The sequence below is a fragment of the Falco naumanni genome, chromosome 2, assembly GCF_017639655.2.
Source record: "Falco naumanni isolate bFalNau1 chromosome 2, bFalNau1.pat, whole genome shotgun sequence".
NCBI lineage: Eukaryota > Metazoa > Chordata > Aves > Falconiformes > Falconidae > Falco > Falco naumanni.
The window spans coordinates 90,145,297-90,164,570 of NC_054055.1; the positions used below are offsets into that span (position 1 = coordinate 90,145,297).

At 39.6% G+C, this 19,274-nt stretch overlaps 2 protein-coding genes across 3 annotated transcripts in view; one reads left to right on the plus strand and one right to left on the minus strand.

Moving 5' to 3' along the window:
• Positions 1 to 1,588: 1,588 nt before the first annotated feature.
• EIF2S3 (eukaryotic translation initiation factor 2 subunit gamma) lies at positions 1,589 to 15,753 on the minus strand. The gene is made up of 12 exons (XM_040582501.1): positions 15,622 to 15,753; positions 13,253 to 13,316; positions 12,627 to 12,754; positions 12,383 to 12,504; positions 10,917 to 11,011; positions 9,523 to 9,681; positions 8,130 to 8,264; positions 7,092 to 7,186; positions 6,015 to 6,159; positions 5,428 to 5,597; positions 4,297 to 4,469; positions 1,589 to 2,332 (listed from the first exon to the last, which is right to left on the minus strand). Exons 1-12 carry the CDS (start codon positions 15,688 to 15,690, stop codon positions 2,269 to 2,271), a joined length of 1,419 nt encoding a protein of 472 aa, XP_040438435.1. The 5' UTR covers positions 15,691 to 15,753; the 3' UTR covers positions 1,589 to 2,268.
• A 431-nt stretch (positions 15,754 to 16,184) lies between these two features.
• KLHL15 (kelch like family member 15) overlaps positions 16,185 to 19,274 on the plus strand; it is a 29,045-nt gene continuing 25,955 nt past the window's right edge. Inside the window, exon 1 of one of the 2 annotated variants that reach the window (XM_040582508.1) lies at positions 16,185 to 17,029. The gene's annotated coding sequence lies outside the window, so the exon portion shown is untranslated. Of the gene's footprint in view, positions 17,030 to 18,666; positions 18,920 to 19,274 lie in introns of those variants that run through there. The other variant, XM_040582504.1, reaches the window with a different exon arrangement.

The following is a 19,274-nucleotide window of genomic DNA, read 5'->3' on the forward strand; positions in this document are numbered from 1 at the left end:
AACAGTTCAGAATATAAGAGACTGCGCCTTGGGAGAGGGCTATGGCTGCTAAAAACCCCCAACACCTCGCCCAGCCTGGGAAAGCCCAGCCCCTAGGAACACAGCCCGATGCAAGAACAGGCCAGAAGCAAAATTCAATACCCTGGCACTTCATTGCCTCTATTCTCTCTTTAGTTCCTATCAGTTCCTGTGCGTGCCATCAGAAAAAACAAAGTGTTACTTAATGTTTCAGAGGGAACGAAGACACTTTCATAAGTGTTCCTTAATGTTACTGAGAACATATACTTACCTAATAAATCTGTTATCAACTACAGCAGTATCAATTCATATTCTAGACCTAAATTAAGTAATGACGTATGGCTATTTAGCTGGAAGGATGTAGGGCTGGCTACTAATCCTAGCACTAGGACAATACTAGCACTTTGCATTTATTACCTACCCAAGTGAAGGAGTACGTGAAGTGCTTTGGAAAGATTATGGCACTTTCATTTTTCAAACTGCAGATCATGAGATTAAGGCCCAATCTCCAAAATACCTGGATGCCTAAAAATGCCTATGGGTGCACTGCGCTGACCAACTTCTCAGAAGCATTCGAAGTATCCTTAGACCCACAAATTCAGTGCATTTAGAAAGAAGTCTTTAGACTAGCTTTCATCCTAGTGGTGGCGTCATCCTAGCACTCTGTGGTAGCTTGCTTTCTGTTTTGTGCTCACTCTCATGCTCCCAAACTAGGCAAGACCTAAGTATATCCGAAGTTCCTAGAATTCAGTTACAGAAATGAGCTTCCAAAGCACGGAAGGTGCCATCTTTGAAACAGACACATTTAAGACCGCATACTGGTCAAGTATGAGGAGAATCAGGAAGAACTATAGCTGATTCTCTTTCAAAAAGGAGAAGCACTATACAAAAGTTAGTGTATTTACTCTCAACACCATGCGAGGTAGAAGTACTTTACAAGTGGAAGAACTGTGTACAGGAATGTAGATGGAACAAGGGAACACAAAATACAATGCAAAATCAGGAACAAAACTCTAGCTGTTTCATCAAAATCAGTCTTGATGAGTGAAACGGTATTTACCTTTAGAATGCCTTTGAAAATATTAAATACAACTGAAACCAGGCGTTGGAAATGAACACAGTACTTTGTATAAAAACATGGAAAGAAACATGACTCACTAAATTTTAGTATACAAAATACTAGAACTATGTACATTACTACAAATGAAGAAGTTAAACCTAAATGGATGACAGTATTAGCACCCTAGAGTAAGTTATTACATTATGTTTTCTCCCAAGGAGTGTTACTCAGGCTAGCTAAGCAATAGTGGTTTTACGCCTTTTTTCCTCATCTCATTCTGAATTCCACCCCCATCCCCCAAATCATTCCTTTCTACAGCCTTTTCCAGATATTTTATAGTTCAAGACGACAACTAATATTTGGTCAATTAGCTTGGAAATAAGCAGTTTACTCCTACTGTATAAAGGCCTCTCATGTCACCCACATAGTTCCACAATGACAAACGGCTATGTTTCAAATTAATCAAATTCTTTTCAGAAATTCATTCTAAAATAATGTCAAAACCAGTACTGCCAGTTCAGATCCAGTTTACTTGTAGCTCTTTCTTTTGGGGTTTAACCAAAACTTGCAATATTGGAAGTGACAAATTTAAGTCAGTTGACATTGCCATCCTAATCACAAAGCGTAATACAGCCAGAATCCTACAGCCGGAACCATACAAACCAAGGAAGGAAGTTCTTCCTGCCAACAGCTGTCTAAACAAAACAAGATGTTGTGCAGAAAGGGTACTAGTCTCCAGGAAGAGTGTGGTTTTTTACTTTTAATTCTTGTACTGATTGAACAATCACTGCAGTCTTTTGTTACTAGAAAACTGTATGAATTAATGAAAATAAGCAGTATTTTATTTCAATACCAGATTTATAGTTTGTGTGTTACACTGGGGCTGACTTGACTGATATGAAACAGATATGTCTGAAACACAACATAAATTAGACATGCCATGAGACATGTACAATTAATTTCTACTAAAATGTGGATAACTAAACCCACTTTATGCCAATTCTTTTACACTTTTAATGGTGATAGTGACTAGTATTTTAGTAAGAGGGTAAAATTCAATAAAATGTACAAGGACAGCCATACAACTCAAAGACAGTTTGCACAGCTTCCAATACCACTGTGAAAATACATCCCCTCCAAAACAGAAACAGGCACTTCATCTTTAAAAATGAAGCACACCCTTTTGTTCTTCAGTCATCATCAACAGTTGGCTTGATTGTCACTCCTCGTCTGATTTGACCCCAACCAATTAAACTGCAAAAAGAAAAAAGTTTATATTACTTTTAATAGTAGTCATGCCTTCAGTTCTCACATTTTGAATTTTCTCAACTTATCTCCCACCCACAACAGCCTACAAGATACAACACTGGTTAGCAGAAATAGAGAATAGGAGACAATGAGGGACAGAGAACGTTTGTATGTTTGTAATTAGCTAAGGATGTACCTTTCAAAAGTAAACTAAAAATCTGAAAACATTGTAACTTATGTTGTGCTGATGGACTATAAATCTATCCAGAGCTTGATCTTTCACCTATGCCCGCATTACTTTCAAATAGAAATGAAAATGTGAAAATTCAGACAAGATGACAGTAAGATTACAAACAGCTGTAACTCTCAATGAACATGTAACCTGTAAAAGCAACTCAGCATTCAGCTAAGTTCTACTATTTATATTCAGTAGAATTAAGACCCCTTTTATGGGCCACTGTTGCCTCAGAAAAATATGCTTTTAGAAAGAAATTAAGATTATGTCCATTTCCACAGTCAGCAGGCAGTCCATGTGATTATTAATACAACTATCTTTTAAAACATTTCCAATTTCTGGCAGGGAGATACATACACAGAAACCACACGTGCATCTCAATTTAATTTGCTAAGCAGCAGAGCCTGTCTCTGGGCACCAGAAAAGGGACTGAAGTATATCAGCCTAGTACTTCCCACCTTTTAGGACCGTATCTATAGGCTATAACTAGTCCATCTTTGAATTCACTGTTCCTTAGAATCACTAGTATATATCCTCTTTGCTTGGCCATTTGCTGTTTAACCTCTGTGCCTCAAATACATTTACCTTCTATTTTATACCTCCTCTTTGACTCTTGCTTTCTCACTTGGTTCCATCTTTTCAGTATGACATTGCCTCAGGCTACAAGTTCCTTTTCACGGTACATTATCTTCATTCTAATTAGATTTTATTAAAAGCTGCTATTCCCAGTTTGCCTCCTTTCCCTTTTCTTAACTTTCAGTTTCTTTATGTTGTCTCTTTGTCCTTTTAATACAACATAGAAGGCAAGTTTTTAATAACAGGAGCTTTATAGCAGGTTGCCATTACTTGCGCACCCCATAATCCAGAGACAAGCGGGCTTTTTGGCAAAATTTTGTCATGTTTTTTCAAGTGGGAAGTAATCTACAAATCAACAAAACTCACTCTATCAGTCTATATGCATCCATGGATATGCATACAGTGGAGACTTCTTGTAAAAATGGCTGCGTTCCCTTATAGTACAAGAGCTGTGCAGGGTCAGCAAATCTAAATACCCTTATGTTATTCATGTTGTCTTACGGAACACGTAACAGGTACAGCATGTGTAATCACCTTAAAAAGAAGTATGGCACTACGATTAAAATGAATTATCAACTAATTCTGCTCATTTTCAGCCTCCAGATGCTTCTGTGCAGTCAAGACATCCTATATTTGTAATTCGTATGTGTCAATCCAGTTGATACTTTTTTCTTTCCCTTCTGCTCATAGTACATACAATACCTAAACCTCAGAATGTCCTTTCTCCATTCCCTTGCTATTTCTTCAAGGTTGCGCTAGAAATCACATACAACTCCACACGTAGACCACCACTGACTCAGGCGTGTATAAAGACAGGCTTTGCCTTAGCATTACTAGAATTTCCAAACTGCTCAGCCAAGACTGCCTACTGTTAGCTCAGTTTACAACACGACAGTTACGGCAACAAGCCATGAACCTCATATTTCCGTGTCTGTTAACTAAAAGGTATGTAGCCAAGTGTAATGCTTCTTTAAAAAAAAAAAAAAAGAGGCTAGTAATGAAATGAAGCATTCCACAATAATGTTGTCAATGTGTTAGAAGAATCCAGAGGAATTTAACACAGACACACACTTACCTATTCTAGAACAAAACCAGATCCACCTATTTTTTTGTTAACAGTGTAACAACTAGGTACCCCAGCAATTTAGCACCAACTTACCGCCAGTGTTTCTCAACTCTTCGACTCAGGGCAATTTTTTCTCCCACTTCTGTGCACACTGGGTTAGTTAGCACAATCTTCCCCAAATCGGCCTTTACTGCACTGACTCTCCCTCCAGTAGATAAGGATCCTATGTTTACCATTAAAACTTCATTCTTTGATAATTTTTGCACCTGAAGGCAGACATACAAAACTCTGAAACGTAAGCTTTAGTATTTAACAAACAAAAAAACCATAGACAATATTGAGTATCTACTGTTACCTACCTGCCCCAAAAAAGGTACAGCTGAGATATGCAAAAACTATACACACACACAAACCATGGACAACAGTGTCAGTGGATAGTTTATATGAGAAAGGACAAATACATAAATGTTGTACACGCAGCACTGCAAGTTCTTGAAAGGATGTACCTTCTTGATTTCTCTACGTTTTTTACAAAACACGCTGATGATTGCATATACTGTACTGAAAGTAAAAAGTCTCAAATACTGCTACTGGAATGTTACACCATTCTTGTAGCTAATCTGAATATTCTCATTTCCCTTATGCCTACATACATGAAAATGATTTCTCAAAAAATAATTCGTTTCACAGCATAAAGACAGTGCTGAAGCACTTAACTTACTATTGCATGAAGCTGTTTATAGGTTTTAATGCTAACAGGGAGAACTATGATCTTTTCGTTTAGTTGTGTAAAATGGACCATGGAGCACACGACTGTGCTGTGCATCAAGCTCAAGTTTTTTTCAACTACAGTGTTTCAAAAATACTCGGGTAGAAGTTCTTCAGAGAGAAGAGTCTACAAAAAGCATGTAAGTAGTAAGTAGATCGGTACGTGTATAAAACTAGTTATTGCACAAATTAATAGGCTGATAGCAAAGGAAAACAACTACCAGTGTATTTAGAAGAATACCTAACTTCAGGACACAAATATTTTATGCTACTTCAAATTACTCTGATATGAATTCCTACTCCTCTGAAAAGCATTTTCTTCTATAATGTTAAATAAGCAGATAGGTTTAATGACAAGCACATATGAACAGGAAAATTACCACATAAGGTCAATAAATGTACATACTAATGACACTTAGCAAAAGAAATCAGGGAAAAACCAAAAGCAGTACAGACCTTCGCAGCTTTCTTGTCTCCTTCAGTGCGCACACCTAATAGTCGTCTCAGCAAGAAATAGGAAATTTCTAGCTCTGTAAATATTTCTGGCAGTGCTCCAACCGCACCAAGAACTTGGCCTACCATTCGGTCAGCCCGACACAAAGTTGGATCAATCTTCGTTCCAACACCTACAACACAACAAGGAAAGTCACAAGGTGTAACTGAAAGGTAGCTGTCACATTTATGTATTAGAATATTTGAAGGAGATCTAAAATCAACAGAGAATGTTCTGGGAATTCCCTATGACCTGGACAGCACTTTCAGAATGTCAGCAAGACCGTGGGCTCTATCTAAACAGATTAAGAAATACCTACTGTTAAAATCAGTACAATTAACAATGCAAGTTGATCTGCATTGGCCAGTGACGTTTAGGAAATTTATTAAATATCTAATTTTCACACCCATGTTGTCTCTCTCTACATATATGAATTATTTTAAATTGCTCAATAGCCTTTGTTTATTACACTGAAATTCATTGCTGAATGAAATCAAGTGTTTTCAGTAAGCATGAAGAAATAAATCTTTTCATATGAGATTATTCTTACCTATAAGACCTCCTGGAGCAGCATATTGCAGATCATTGTGTTCAGCAAAGAGTGACACAATTTTGGAGAAGATAGGCTTGCACATGAGTTTTCCTTCACTGTCCTTGGACACAATACCAGGTCGGACCTCAATTTCCTGGCCCACCTAATTACAAATGTGAAAATGTGCTTAACTGGCTGTTTCACAGGAACACAAAGCTAAATCCTAGTCACAGATAAGATCTACTTATCCCAAGATCTACTATTTACACAAGTCCTTGGTTCTGGGCTACTGTAGAACTTCGAGGACTTCTGTTGCACTGTTTACTGCAAACTGAATAATACTGAAAGCTTTGTATCTTATAGCTGATGTAACAACTGATTTTCTTTTCAATATAATTTGTAAAACTGCTTTAGCAAGGATCTTTATCAGCAGTAATTCCAACATTAAATTTGAGTTTAATTTTGTAAAATGTCATTTCATTTAGGAACATTACAGCACTGAGAAGAATTGAGTTAATTAAATCAGTGTAACTGACAGGCATCTACAAATGTCAAGACAAAGAAAATACAGGTTATGTAAATGTTTCAAGACGTAGCTTGCTTTCCAGCTTAGCAGAACAACTTTTAAAGTCCATCTGTTGACAGTATGCATCAAGGAAAAAAAAACAAACAACAGAATATACAAAATATTTAAATGAGGAAGTGAGACCTGAGGGAACACACATACACACACACACTTCTGAGGTACTTTTAAAGTTCTTTTGCTCCCCTGTTCCCCCCAGTAATTCATCAAGTAAAAGTGGCAGGACAGGAAAAAAGAATATCTCCCTCAGTTTCTGTAAGCAACGAAATCATTGTCTTTATTACCAAAAGTTAAGACTATAGCGACAAATATATATTTAAAAAATAAAAATCTTGTTATGGTACTTTAAAACAGGAAAGTAAAAATGAGGCATAGACAGAAAGGGTAAGTGACATCTGACTGTATTCTAGTTTAAAAAAAAATCCGTTATATAGATTGATCTTGTACTAAGCATGGAAAAGTTCTACTCATTATCATCATTACAAATCTCCACACAAGAAAGGGAAAGTTACCTTTAAAACACCCTTTAGAATACTGCCACCAGCTACACCTCCTTTAAGGTCATCAACTTCACAGCCAGGCTTGTTGACATCAAAAGATCTAATTACTGAAAAGAATAGACCATAACCAGGTTTATATTTAAGATCAGGTTTTTAAAGAACTGTCTTTCTTTAGCAGCTTTGATTGCTTCCCTATGCTCATGAAGGTATACATATATATATAAATACTACAAAAATGTAACTCAGGAAGAACACTAAAATACGATGAATATTTTATTCCCAATTTTTAAGTATACAGTTATTTTGTTCTCAAAAACATTTAAGCTGTTCATATACATAAATGTTTTTTTACACTGTTTCTGCGTAGCAGAAATTAAGTTAAAAGATCACTATCTGAAAAAGAAAGCAATGATCAACTATATCACAAATCCCCTTCAACATTCACAATGTCAATTGTGAATACTGGAACCTTGTTTTAATGTGGCCAATTTTTATGCATTCCGAACATTTGTGGGTCTCCCATGTTCTATGTGGAAAAAAGGGCAAACAAATGGATTCACTGTAGTGGAACTGGATTTCACAATACGCTGGACAAGAACTGAGACTTTGACAATTATATCCAGGAGACAAGAGACTAACAAAGAAAATCTAACCAAGCTCCAGGAAAATAAGATTTTCATGGAAATTATCTAATTTTCAAATTCAACAATTTGTCAGAATTTTGCTAAATCAAATTTAAATCAGTAGCAACTAACAGAATGTTTTTAAGACAGATACATTTCTCATCATTTATTTATTTTAGTGCTTTCACACGCATAGAATATATACACAAAACCCAGCAATTACCTCAGGTAGGTTTAACTATAGTAATTAACTATGAACAAACAATACAGCTCTCAGAAAATAAGCAAGTTTTAAAATAAAAGCATACTAAACGCTCTTTTCAATCCCACCTCTTTTTAAGAGCATCCATCAACAAGCTATTTTAAGTGTAGATACATGTAATGAATGATTAGCCACAAAAGCCCAGACCATATGGCATTTACATACCAATAAGCCTTGGTTCAGATGTGAAGTCTCTCAAAGGGACTGGGATTTTCTTCACTATGTACTCGCAAACTACCTCAATGTTGTATTTCAACTGTGCTGAGATCGGAATTATTGGAGCTCCTTCTGCAACTGTACCTACAACAAAATCAAGTTCAACATCAAGCCTTAATATAGTATTTATAGGAACATGACCAAGCATTCTGTCATTGTTAAAAACACTAATGAATTTCAAGGCACATTTCATGTGTATTTCCCAGAGCAGAACATATCAGAGCACTTGCCCTTCCCTTCAACATTTTAGCTCAAACCAGCCACACCTACTTTTCAGGGCATGCTGAAACAACCTTTGTGTTGTCTCTGGATAAGTGCGCACTGAAGAGCTTTACAGTTGCTCTCTGAACACAGTGCAAGATAATCTTCTCTGAGGGAGAACATGCTTCCTACATTATCTTAAGAATATTTCTGATCACAATTTCCTCAGAGAGACTAGGTATCTTAGTACTTGATAGATCAGTATTAACAGTCAGATTTCATTCCGACAAACTAAAATTCCTATCAATCTATGTTTTCTAAGTTCTGCAATATAAATACATATTTTAGAAGAATCCTCATTTTATGGAAGGATGCATTAGTTATTAGGACTTGTTAAATATTACTAATTATATCTGTGTTTCTTGTGATAACTCCAGTTCTCAAACTCCAAATTTACACATCAAGCCACTGTGACACAGCTGTTATGAACAGGTTATACAAGGCAGCAATTCTGAACTAAAAGAAAACCACAAACAAAACCCACAGACACACTAGGTAATTTTGATGGTGACACTCTAGCTCTGCAGCTTTCCACATATACCGGCTAAAGCAGATAAGCAGGGAAGTGGAAGCTCCTGGGAAAGACAAAACTCAAAGCACTGAAGTTAAGTAGAATTTTACAGACAAGAGTAGGATAATGCTGCTTGACCTAGACACCGAGAGAGATGAAAGATCAATCTTTTCTGATTTGGTAGAAGAAAAGCTAACACATTCATACCTACAAGGTGCCCCTAACAAGTACTACTACCTTTTCTCCTGTGCTGCAGTAAAAATCTCAGTACAATCTCTACTACAGCAACAATACCAAGAAGAAACCACAAATTCCATGAAAGCTACTAGATAGGAGCTATTACTATTAGTTTTACATCAAGAGCCAACAGCCTTAATACTTGTAGGCAAGCAGTCTGGAATGGGCAAGAAGCACAACTCCAACGGCCTATTTTTTAGATTAACAGATTATGTACACCAGCATTGCCTATGGAAGAGAAGCTTTGATATAAACATACAGAAGCCACTATGTCCATGTCTCAACACTGAAGAATTTCCACCACTAACTGGATTTCTGCTGCTGAAAACTTACCTTGTACAAATGCAAGAATCTGTTCATACTGTTCTTTAGCCTGGCTCTCCTTCACCAAATCAATCTTATTCTGCAGAATCAAAATGTGTTTCAGTTTCATGATTTCTATAGCAGCTAGATGTTCTGAGGTCTGGGGTTGAGGGCATGACTCATTACCAGCTGAAAGAAAAGTGACTACAATAGAGAAACTATACAGATAGACAAAACTCCTACAGTTACGAGATCTACTTTCCATTGTATCTTTATAAAAAACAAGCCACATCTCAGTAAACTACATTTGAAGCTTTCCAAGTGAGTAAGCACCTCCTTCCTCTTCCCCAGAACTGCTGGCTGTAGCATCCACACAATGTATGACAGATGAGAGGTTGTCAGAGTGATTCCCCCATTCTACTTGCTCCCAGTAGAAACATCTAAAATTTCCAAAGATACTGGTAACTAACTTGCGTCTACTTGACATTCCATCCTTAGGTCCTCAAGCATCTCACTACTGACTGTAGCATAATGGACAATTCACCTTTCAAGAAATATCTTAAAATTTGATGGCACTTCTTAATCACTAAAACCATAAAAATGCCCAACTTTATAACACACAATAAACATATCAAGTACGGGAATAGGGCAGCTATCAGCATGGTTTGGATTTCAGCCATCCAAGAAGCTAACTCTGGCTGCATGTGCCATTGTGCCAGTTAGTCTCGCTTGAAGTCTGGGCTATCACACTTTCTAGGTCTAAACAGGCAGCAGGAATGACAGCTCATCAGCTATCTCAGACTATTTAAACTACAATATCTGAAGCTGTTTTTCCTGTTTGTTGACATGGCCTATCTAGGTAAAGATAATTACTGTCACAGAGCGCTAAATTGTTCTATAGACATAAAAATCACTTTTATGCACTTCCTGTTTGTTGCAAATCAGAACAAAAATTGTCTGAATCAAGATAAATCTCCTGTACCTTGATTTTGCCTTTATTCATCTGGGTTTACTGTTTATACTGATGTTTCTGGACTCTCCTGTATGGCAAAGGCTACATACATATCTAAAGCAAACTGAAGCTTCACACTTCAGCTCACAATGTACTTGTAGGTAATCTATTTCCATAAAATGATACTAATTTCACAGTACTATACCACTACAATGATTCATCTTACCTAACTAATCTTCTGTCAACTGGGGCAGCTACCAGACTAGTAAGTATGTAAAGCAATGTCCAAAATCAACCAGCTTGTTAGCACTACATTCTCTGTAGCATCACTGTATTTTCTTAAAACATCTCAAAAGCATTCACTTGTTTTAATTGCTCATCCCACTCCACTAAATTTAAAACCCAATATAAAGTTGCTTCATGATATTAAAAAAAAAAAAAAAAAGCTCTGTTTTTGTGTAGCAATCATTACCTATCAACAGTAAAGCTGCATCCATTACTGCTGCACCGTTCAACATAGTAGCCATCAAAATATCATGGCCAGGACAATCCACAAAAGAGACATGCCTGTTGTAGAAGAAGGTTAAAAAGAAGTCCAAAAGCCAATTATCAATAATTTCTCTGACCAATTTATGTGAGTGGCTAGGCAGACACAAAAGTTAAAAGCATCCTTAAAACAGATAAACAAAACTTTTCAAGACAGATGCTGGGAAGTAATACCTTTAAAGTTTTTTTGAAGTTCTAAAAGAGCACAAAGACTACTGAACAGCTACTGAATGGTTTTTCTAAGTTTTGAGATTCAATACCATATATCCATTAGGTACTGCTTTAGTATTTCACAAATTTACTTGTAAATTAGACTAGATTTAAATAGATTTAAATACACCAGAATAGTAATACCACCAAAAAAAAACCACCAACCAGAAAACCCCCAAACAAAAAAACAACAACAAACACCACACAGGATTTCTCCTATTCTTTTAAAAGACACCTGCCATTCTCCAGTTTTAGAAGATTATGCTGCTTTAATTATATGGTTTTAATTGCACTTCAAGGATTTATCTACAGAGACAATGTTACATGTCTTAGTTCCAACCTTATGATTTTACTGTGCAGACCATAATAGTTAATTCACTACATTCTTGCCTGAAACTAGTCAGTGAAGAATCCTTGTTTCCTGGTAGCATGCCACCAAAAAGCAAGGGACTAATTTGCTGCTTTGCTGGTGTCGTTAAAAATCTACTGGAAGCAAATAAACAGTAAGATAAAGAATACAAGGCTTTTAACCAATAGTTTAAAAATGGCTGCATGACTATCACTCCAACAGAAGTTATTGTTAGTAACAGGTGCTCTACTAGGAATCTGAGGAAAGGAAGGAAATAAATTATTACAGCATTACGTGTATTTTACTTATAAGTATGAACTAGGAATCCTGTCGTACAACAGCCTTTGTGACTACTCTCGTTTGAGCAATCATTGTAAAGACCCACACAAAACCTGTTGTGGTTACTATGCTTTATTAGAAATTAAGTAAATGAATAGCACGTGGGCTCCAGTTAAAGGCCTGGTCTCATATTACACACCAGGCTTTCATATATTAATTTTAATAACGTCTGAAAACTTTTCTGCCTCTAAGAAGAAAAGGTTTAACAGATGTCATCCTCCAGAAAGGAATTACAAAGGTGCGTTTGTGAGGTCCACATTAGTTCTCATACTAGTGGCTTTAAAATGTACTTATATTAATAATGTTAAAAAAAATTCATTTCAGACACCTGCAAATACCCAAGGACAGAAGACACAGTTGTGCTCTACCACAGACTGTGTGTCACAACTAATAACACCCATGCAGTTTAGATGATACTTTAGATCAGGGGTGCCCAGCATCTAAGAACATGTGGTCTGCCATAAAAATTCAGACCATTAATTTTAAGAAGTTACCTGACTAGTTTGAAGTTCCCTTTGGTGCCAGGAATATCTGTGGGGAACTCATCTGGGGTGCTACTTCCACAGGATCGGTAACACTCTGGCCGAGAACAGCTTGGGTCATCCAGCTTGTAAATCTGTAAGTAATTTTTAAAAATTGAGAGAAAGTTTAATTCATCAAGGGTTAGTTACATATAAGCTTATATCCATCCTGAAATTTATTAGCAACATATTTGCTAGATCCATAGTAATGACTCACCTTTGCATTAGCATAACCCAGCTTGATTGTGATATTTCTTTCCAGTTCATTTTTAAATCTGACAGTATGAACTCCAGATATAGCTTTGACTACTGTCGACTTTCCATGGGCTACATGACCAATTGTACCTATGTTTTAAAAGCAAATGTTTGTCAACAAGCCGTTGTTTAATTTTCTGCAGTGTTCCATTACAATCAACACATAATTACCACAAACTCTCTATAGCCAGTAAGTCCAGAGATCCCATAAGAAGCATGCATGGATTTCATAATAATTTTTGTTTAAACAAACAAGAACCTAAACTGAGCTCCCAACAGATACATCTTTGCACTTTCATGAAACTCATGTAAATGCTTAATTTTAAGGTAAAATAAACTGTTTTAACAACTATTCCCCACTTCATTCAACAGCGTTCTTAAAGAAAAATCCGTGCTTTTCAAGTTAAAAAGGTTTGACAAATGTCTTCCTGTGCCTTGATAAAATTTATAAAAACACTGTATCTACATTACTGTCTGTTTCAGTAAGACTATCTTTAAAAAGTTCTCAAATAGATACCATATGCTACTGCATAAGCACCAGAAAGAATTACATTAATGTACCCCTCTTTTTTACAAGTTTGGGTTTACCTATATTAATCGTTGCTTGTCTGCTGATGACTTCTGGTGAAAGAGGTGTCAACTTGTTAACATCCTGTATGAGGGAGATTTCAGAATTTATTAATCTTCTATCTAAACGTTCAGACAGTACTATACATATTTTCTTAAAAATTATCCAGTCATTCTATTCAACATAATCCAACCAAACTAATGAAAATAATTCTAGATATGCATTTCAGTCATTTTAAGTACATGAAATAGGACAAAATCCTGATTGTAAGTCAGCATAGGTTGCAAATGAAAACAACAACTGTAAATCAGCACAGGCTGCAAGATGTTAAAGATGCAAGTAAACAAAGAAAAAAAACAACCCAACCCTCCAAACAAGCTCTAACACACAATAAAACCCTCACCAACCCCCAAACTTAAATTACATGTAACAGGCAAATTCAAATTAACTTTCCATGGCTATATGGTGAACTGCATCTATGTTTTAAAAACAAAGGTTTGTCAATAAACAGTTGTTTGGTATAAGGTTCCATTACAGTCAATATATAATTACAACTAACATTTTGGAGTCAGTAGGTCCAGAGACTTCCTTAGCACCATGGATTTAATTTTGGTTTTTTTTTAAAACAGCAATTTTTTTCCTCAAATACTGTTATTACTACTTTAGGTACCAGACAAAAATTCTGCTGTTTTAAAAAGCCTGTTGCATGAACCTACTGGTAGCTGCTGGCAAATCAAAACACTTACAAATACATCCCATACAGTTAAAAAGACAACTCTGAAAGAGTTGGTTTGGGTTTTTTTAAAGTTGTTTGTCCAAATATTGGACAAATGTTGAAATCCACTGAAATGTTCCACTGTACTCTTTTTGAAACTGCTTACAGTTAATTTCCATCCTGCACTGAATTCATATGGGTGAGCTGCTCAGTTCAAGCAGACTCATGATGCTAAAAGAGTCCTCAGTGCAGGACGGGATATGACTATTTTGCTAAATAACACACACACACATTAATCTACATTAAATCACATTGTTTACACTGTTACATACAGGTTCAGTGCATAACAATCAAACTCAAACATCTGTGTAAAAATGTAAGCTGACTCATTCTATTATCAAGAATAAAATGTTCATGTCCAATACAAAACAAGTTTTGTCCACCTAACACAGACAACTATATTTGTCTTTTTTTGTACATCTAACTTAAAATGACTATGCGCATTGAGGTCGATGGGAACATGACCTGCAGATGGCACCATCTAGTAGGGTGACAAGCAGCAAGTGTGATGCAAGTCCTGTCGTCAAGGGAATCGTTCCTAGTGCACACAATCATGCATGTATGCAATTTTTTCCTCAAGACTGGTATAAAGGCTAGCTTTAGCTATAAGCTCCGGTCAACTGCAAGCATTCAGAGGCCAACTGAAGAAGTATAAAATAGCCCTTAAAGACAGTTCCTAGTGACCGGCCAACTAGGCGTTTCTGTGTTCTTTCCCACTGGCAAATGCTACAATCAACAATGAAAGGAAGTAAAGCAACTTTTTGAAATTACTTACATGCTTCACCAATGAATATCAACATGCTTAGCTATAACACAAAAAGAACTCTTGTACCCAAACCCCAAGGTATCAGACATTATTACTGTAAAGACAAATAAGCTCTTCTGGTTTGCTGAATAACAGGGAGTCAGCAACAAGGTTTTCGACCGGTTTTGTCCACGTATACGTGTAATAAGTGAGAAAAAGCACAGGTGAGGCGTTTAATAGGCAAGACTACCGCAGCAAGAGACCACTGCAACTGACTTTGTTAGTAGTCACAATTTTCTTGGCAGACCAACTAAGGCAGGACTGGCAACTAATCCACCTAGCCCGCTGGGGAAACTGAGTGCCACTTTATGGTTCTACTTCAGAGAGAGAAGAGTTTTTAACACTGTTAAGCAGGCCAGCCCTCGCAAGGAGGATGCTGCGCGTCTCCACCACTACCACGCAGAAGCTTCGCTCGCCAAGCCAGGCCGCCAGCCCGCCGAGCCTTGAATACCTCCCGCAGCAGCCCAGCCCCGCCGCGACCAGCCTAACCGGCTCCCAGCGCCGCCGCCGCTGCCCGGCGCCTACCTCCGACTCCCCCCCCCCCCCCCCCCCCCCAGCCCCGGCGTGCCGCAACGCGGTCATCCCAAGCACCCCCGCCTTCCGCGCCACCTCGGCCCTCACCGGCCCCAACGACCGCGGCGGGGCCTGGAGGAAGGCACGGCTCCCCTCAGCCTGCGAGCGCCGCCCCCCCACCCCGCCGCAGGCCCGCCCGGCCGCACCAGCCCCCGCCGCCCGCCCCCGCCGCTGCTCGGCGCCCCCGCCCGCGGCCGCCTGCCGCTGTCCCCGGGCGCCCCGCCGGCCAGCCTCACCAAGGTGGCGAGGTCCTGCCGGCTGAGATGCGGCTGCCCCAGAGTCACTCCCGCCTCGTCCCCCGCCATCTTGGCCCGAAGAGGAAGCGAGGAGGCCCGCGCGGCCGCCTGACCCCCGGCTCCGCTCGGCGCCGCCGCTGCCGGCGCGCAGCCCGGCACCCGCCGGTCGGAGGAGTGACGCCCGTCGGGGTGACCCGCCGCGCTGTGCGGCGCGGGGCCGCCGTCAGCCCCGCCGCGGGACGGCAGCGGCTCAGGCGCGGCGGGGGCAGCCCCGGGAAGGACCCCCGTCGCCCTCACGCCGGGTGATGCAACCCGGCCTGCGGCTGGGCCGCTCCGCGTGCGCCGGCGCCGCCGGGGAAGCGAGGGCGCGCGCGTGCGCGAGGCGAGGCGGGGCGGGGCGGGGCGGGGCCGCCGCGGCGGGGGTCGCGGTGCGCCTGCGCCTTGCGCCTGCCGGCGGGTAACGGTCGTGGGCCCAGGGTGGTGCGGGCTGCTGAGGGGAGGCGCTGGGGCGCGGGGGGGGGGCGGCTGGGCACAGCGCACCGTTCGCGGGTACGTGCGGGTGGTTTTACACGCGGGTTTCAGTCACTGCTGCAGGAGCAGACGCCCGGGGAGCTCTCCCGAGTATTTCTGGGGAACGGGGGTTGCCCTTTGTCGGCGGCAGGCAGGGCTGCTGGGCCCGCGGTGGCGCTGTGCCAGTGCCGCGTGTGCTGCCTGCACATGTGGAACAGTGGCGTTGCAGCGGTGGGGTGGTCACGCTGGGGACCTGGTTCGGTTGCAAGGTACACCAAAAAAACCCGAGATTCATCCTGTGGTTCAAGCAGCGACATTCGTTGATGCATGTCTTAACAGTGTGGCAGCGTAGGTTTATTTGGGGCGGTGAGTGGGTGTAGAGAGGAACACGGTAAAATTTGAACAAGATATGCTTGTATGTACTGGAAATGAGCATATCTAATTAGATGTCCGATCAGCTCATCTGCTTGAACAGTGAAACGTCACTGCACATACATTAGTGATCTCTGCTGGCCATCAGCCTGATAAGATTTTGAATTTCAACCTTTCTGTTGTTACTGGCTTTTGTAGGCAAAGTGCTCGGTATTAGGGAGACCGTATGGATATAAGACCCTGATCCAAGACGCGAACAGCTTGAATCTTTTGTACCAAACAGCTAAAATCCCCACCAAAAGTGTGCTGTTTTCAGAGTTGGGTATGAAATAAATGCTTCAAAACCCAAATAAAATCCCTGAGCCAGTGAAGAGAGCCAGCTTACAGGTTCAGTAGAGACTAAGACCAAATTCACAACTCTTCCTGGTGGGAAATTGAATTGACTTCTTCATGGAAACTTCTTAAAGGCATAGAGGATGTTGCTACTAGCAGGATTTCTTCTATGATCAGAGAAACAGGTTTCAGCGTAAGTAACCAGTTACGTCAAATACATACACATTCATCAACAGTGGCTTTGTCTGCTGGAAAATGTGGTGGTTCTCAGATTTTACCTGATTTAACTGCTTGGGTCAGAAAAACCCAGGCTTGGAGCAGACAACCATGTGATTAAAATGCGATGATGGAAATTTCTGTGAAACTGGTATGCCTGGTCTAACAATGCTTGTAACCTCCCACTTTCACAAATACTACTATTTCCATTCTTTCCTGATTACAAGAGTTAGGAGTGAGTTGTGCTGGATATACCTAGAGCAAATACATTGCCAGCATTTTTGTTTTCAAGAAATGAATGTGGCCAGGTGGCAAGAAATCTTACAGTGTGTATAATGGTGTTGCCAATGACAAAATATACTTTGTCTTGCAATGCAATAATTTTGAACATTGGTCTGGAAAATGAGTTTTCATATCTAATCTTTCATCAGGACATATGATGTTTTCAATTGTCTGTAAAATGTTTCAATTCTGGGAAAAACAGTAGGTGCTTATGACCGAGATACACAAAGTATGGTGGAAACATGATGCAATACTTGGTTGTAGTTGCCTTGAAGTCCAGGCATGTATAATCACTCTTTTATGGAAATGAACTGAAAATACTAGACTTTGTAGTTACTTAGCTGTTTAAATTATGCAATAATGCAGTGCAGTGTAAAATTATGGAAACAGTTTTTGTCACATTTGCAGCAGCCTTTAGAAAGGATTTAATCCTTGCCAAGAACCCTGTCAGGAATCTGAAAAAAAAAAAAAAAAAAAAAGACACAAAGTGTTGCTCCTATTTTAACAATGAGATTATACATTTTACATAGTCTGTGATAGGCTTGTTACTTTGATTCACTGTATTTGGAAATATTTGTAGTATGAAGAAAACCTAGGGAAATCTGAAGACTGCAAATGTCTAATTATTATGGAATCAGAATGGTTTGGGTTGGAAAGGACCTTAAAGATCATCTAGTTCCGACCCCTCTGCCACGGGCAGGGACACCTTCCTCTAGACCAGGTTGCTCCAAGCCCCATCCAGCCTGGCCCTGAACACTTCAGGGATGGGGCATCCACAGCTTCTCTGGGCAACCAGTGCCAGTGCCTCACCACCCGTGCAGTGAAGAATCTCTTCCTTATATCTAATCTAAATCTACCCTCTTTCAGTTTAAAGCCATTCCCCCTTATCCTATTGCTACATGCCCTTGTAAAAGTCCCTCTCCAGCTTTCTTGTAGGCCCCCTTTAGGTACTGGAAGGCTGCTGTAAGGTCTCCCTGGAGCCTTCTTTTCCCCACGTTGAACAACCCCAACTAAAGTAGGTTAAAACACTTCTAGGAATTGTCAAGTACATTATACATACAAATTAAAAAAGGTTAAAATTATTCAAATTAAGGAGTGAATAGTATATTAATATAACTCAAAAATGTATGTCCATAATTTTATGAATTGCAGTTCATTTAAGGCAGTGGGAACTACTTAGTAACCAACTCTGTACAGATTCATAAATCAGAGGGGTCAGCCAAAAGCTATGTAAATTAATAATAACTAAGGTAACGTTGATACTGCTGATCCTTGTTGAGGGCCCAAATTTAAATGTCACATTTTTATTTAGGAAATTAGAATTAAGGCGTTATTAAGATACTTTGATTTTTTTCAGTAGAGGCAAATTTTCAAATGTGAAGAAGGGGATGGGGGTTTTTTTGGTGCTTTTAAATGTTGACAATAAGTATGTCAAAGCTGTTGGGTGCATTTTGGTTTGTTGGTTTTGGTGTGGTTTTTTTTGGTTAGGTTTGAGGTCCTCTTCTGTGGCAGTGTGTAGAAGAGACCTGAAGATCATCTTATGCCTCAGCTTGCCACAAACTACAAACAGCAAAATGACAGACAGGTAAAACCAAAACAGTCCTGCTTAGCTTTTTCCACCCTCGCTGCCCTATAAATGTCAAAAGTCTGGAGAGGGCAGAAGGATGCATGAAGTTTTATAATTTCTGTGTATGAGAAACTTTCTACTCCAGTTCTTTGCTGCAGCATGAAATGTGAGTGGGTACATGCTTGGTGCAGCAGCAGATGTATCTTGTGAATCAGGGAGAGAATGTCTTTCCTTTGAGACTTAGGTGGCAGGAACAGTAGCTGTCTTGGCAGAGTTAGTATGTAAAGGTCTGGGTTTTTTCACCTTAAGTGCACAAACAACAGGTTTTAAAACAGTGACTGGGGAGATGGGGCAAATTTACTGCATGAGTAAG

What these genes read in the sequence shown, in the direction of transcription:
- EIF2S3 (XM_040582501.1), bottom strand. Translation starts at nt 15,690, where the DNA reads ATGGCGGGGGACGAGGCGGGAGTGACTCTGGGGCAGCCGCATCTCAGC. An exon ending in ACAAGCAACGATTAATATAG is followed by an intron (nt 12,755 to 13,252) that starts GTAAACCCAAAC and finishes TTTAAAACATAG; the next exon opens with GTACAATTGGTCATGTAGCC. An exon ending in GAGACAAGAAAGCTGCGAAG is followed by an intron (nt 4,470 to 5,427) that starts GTCTGTACTGCT and finishes GTCTGCCTTCAG; the next exon opens with GTGCAAAAATTATCAAAGAA.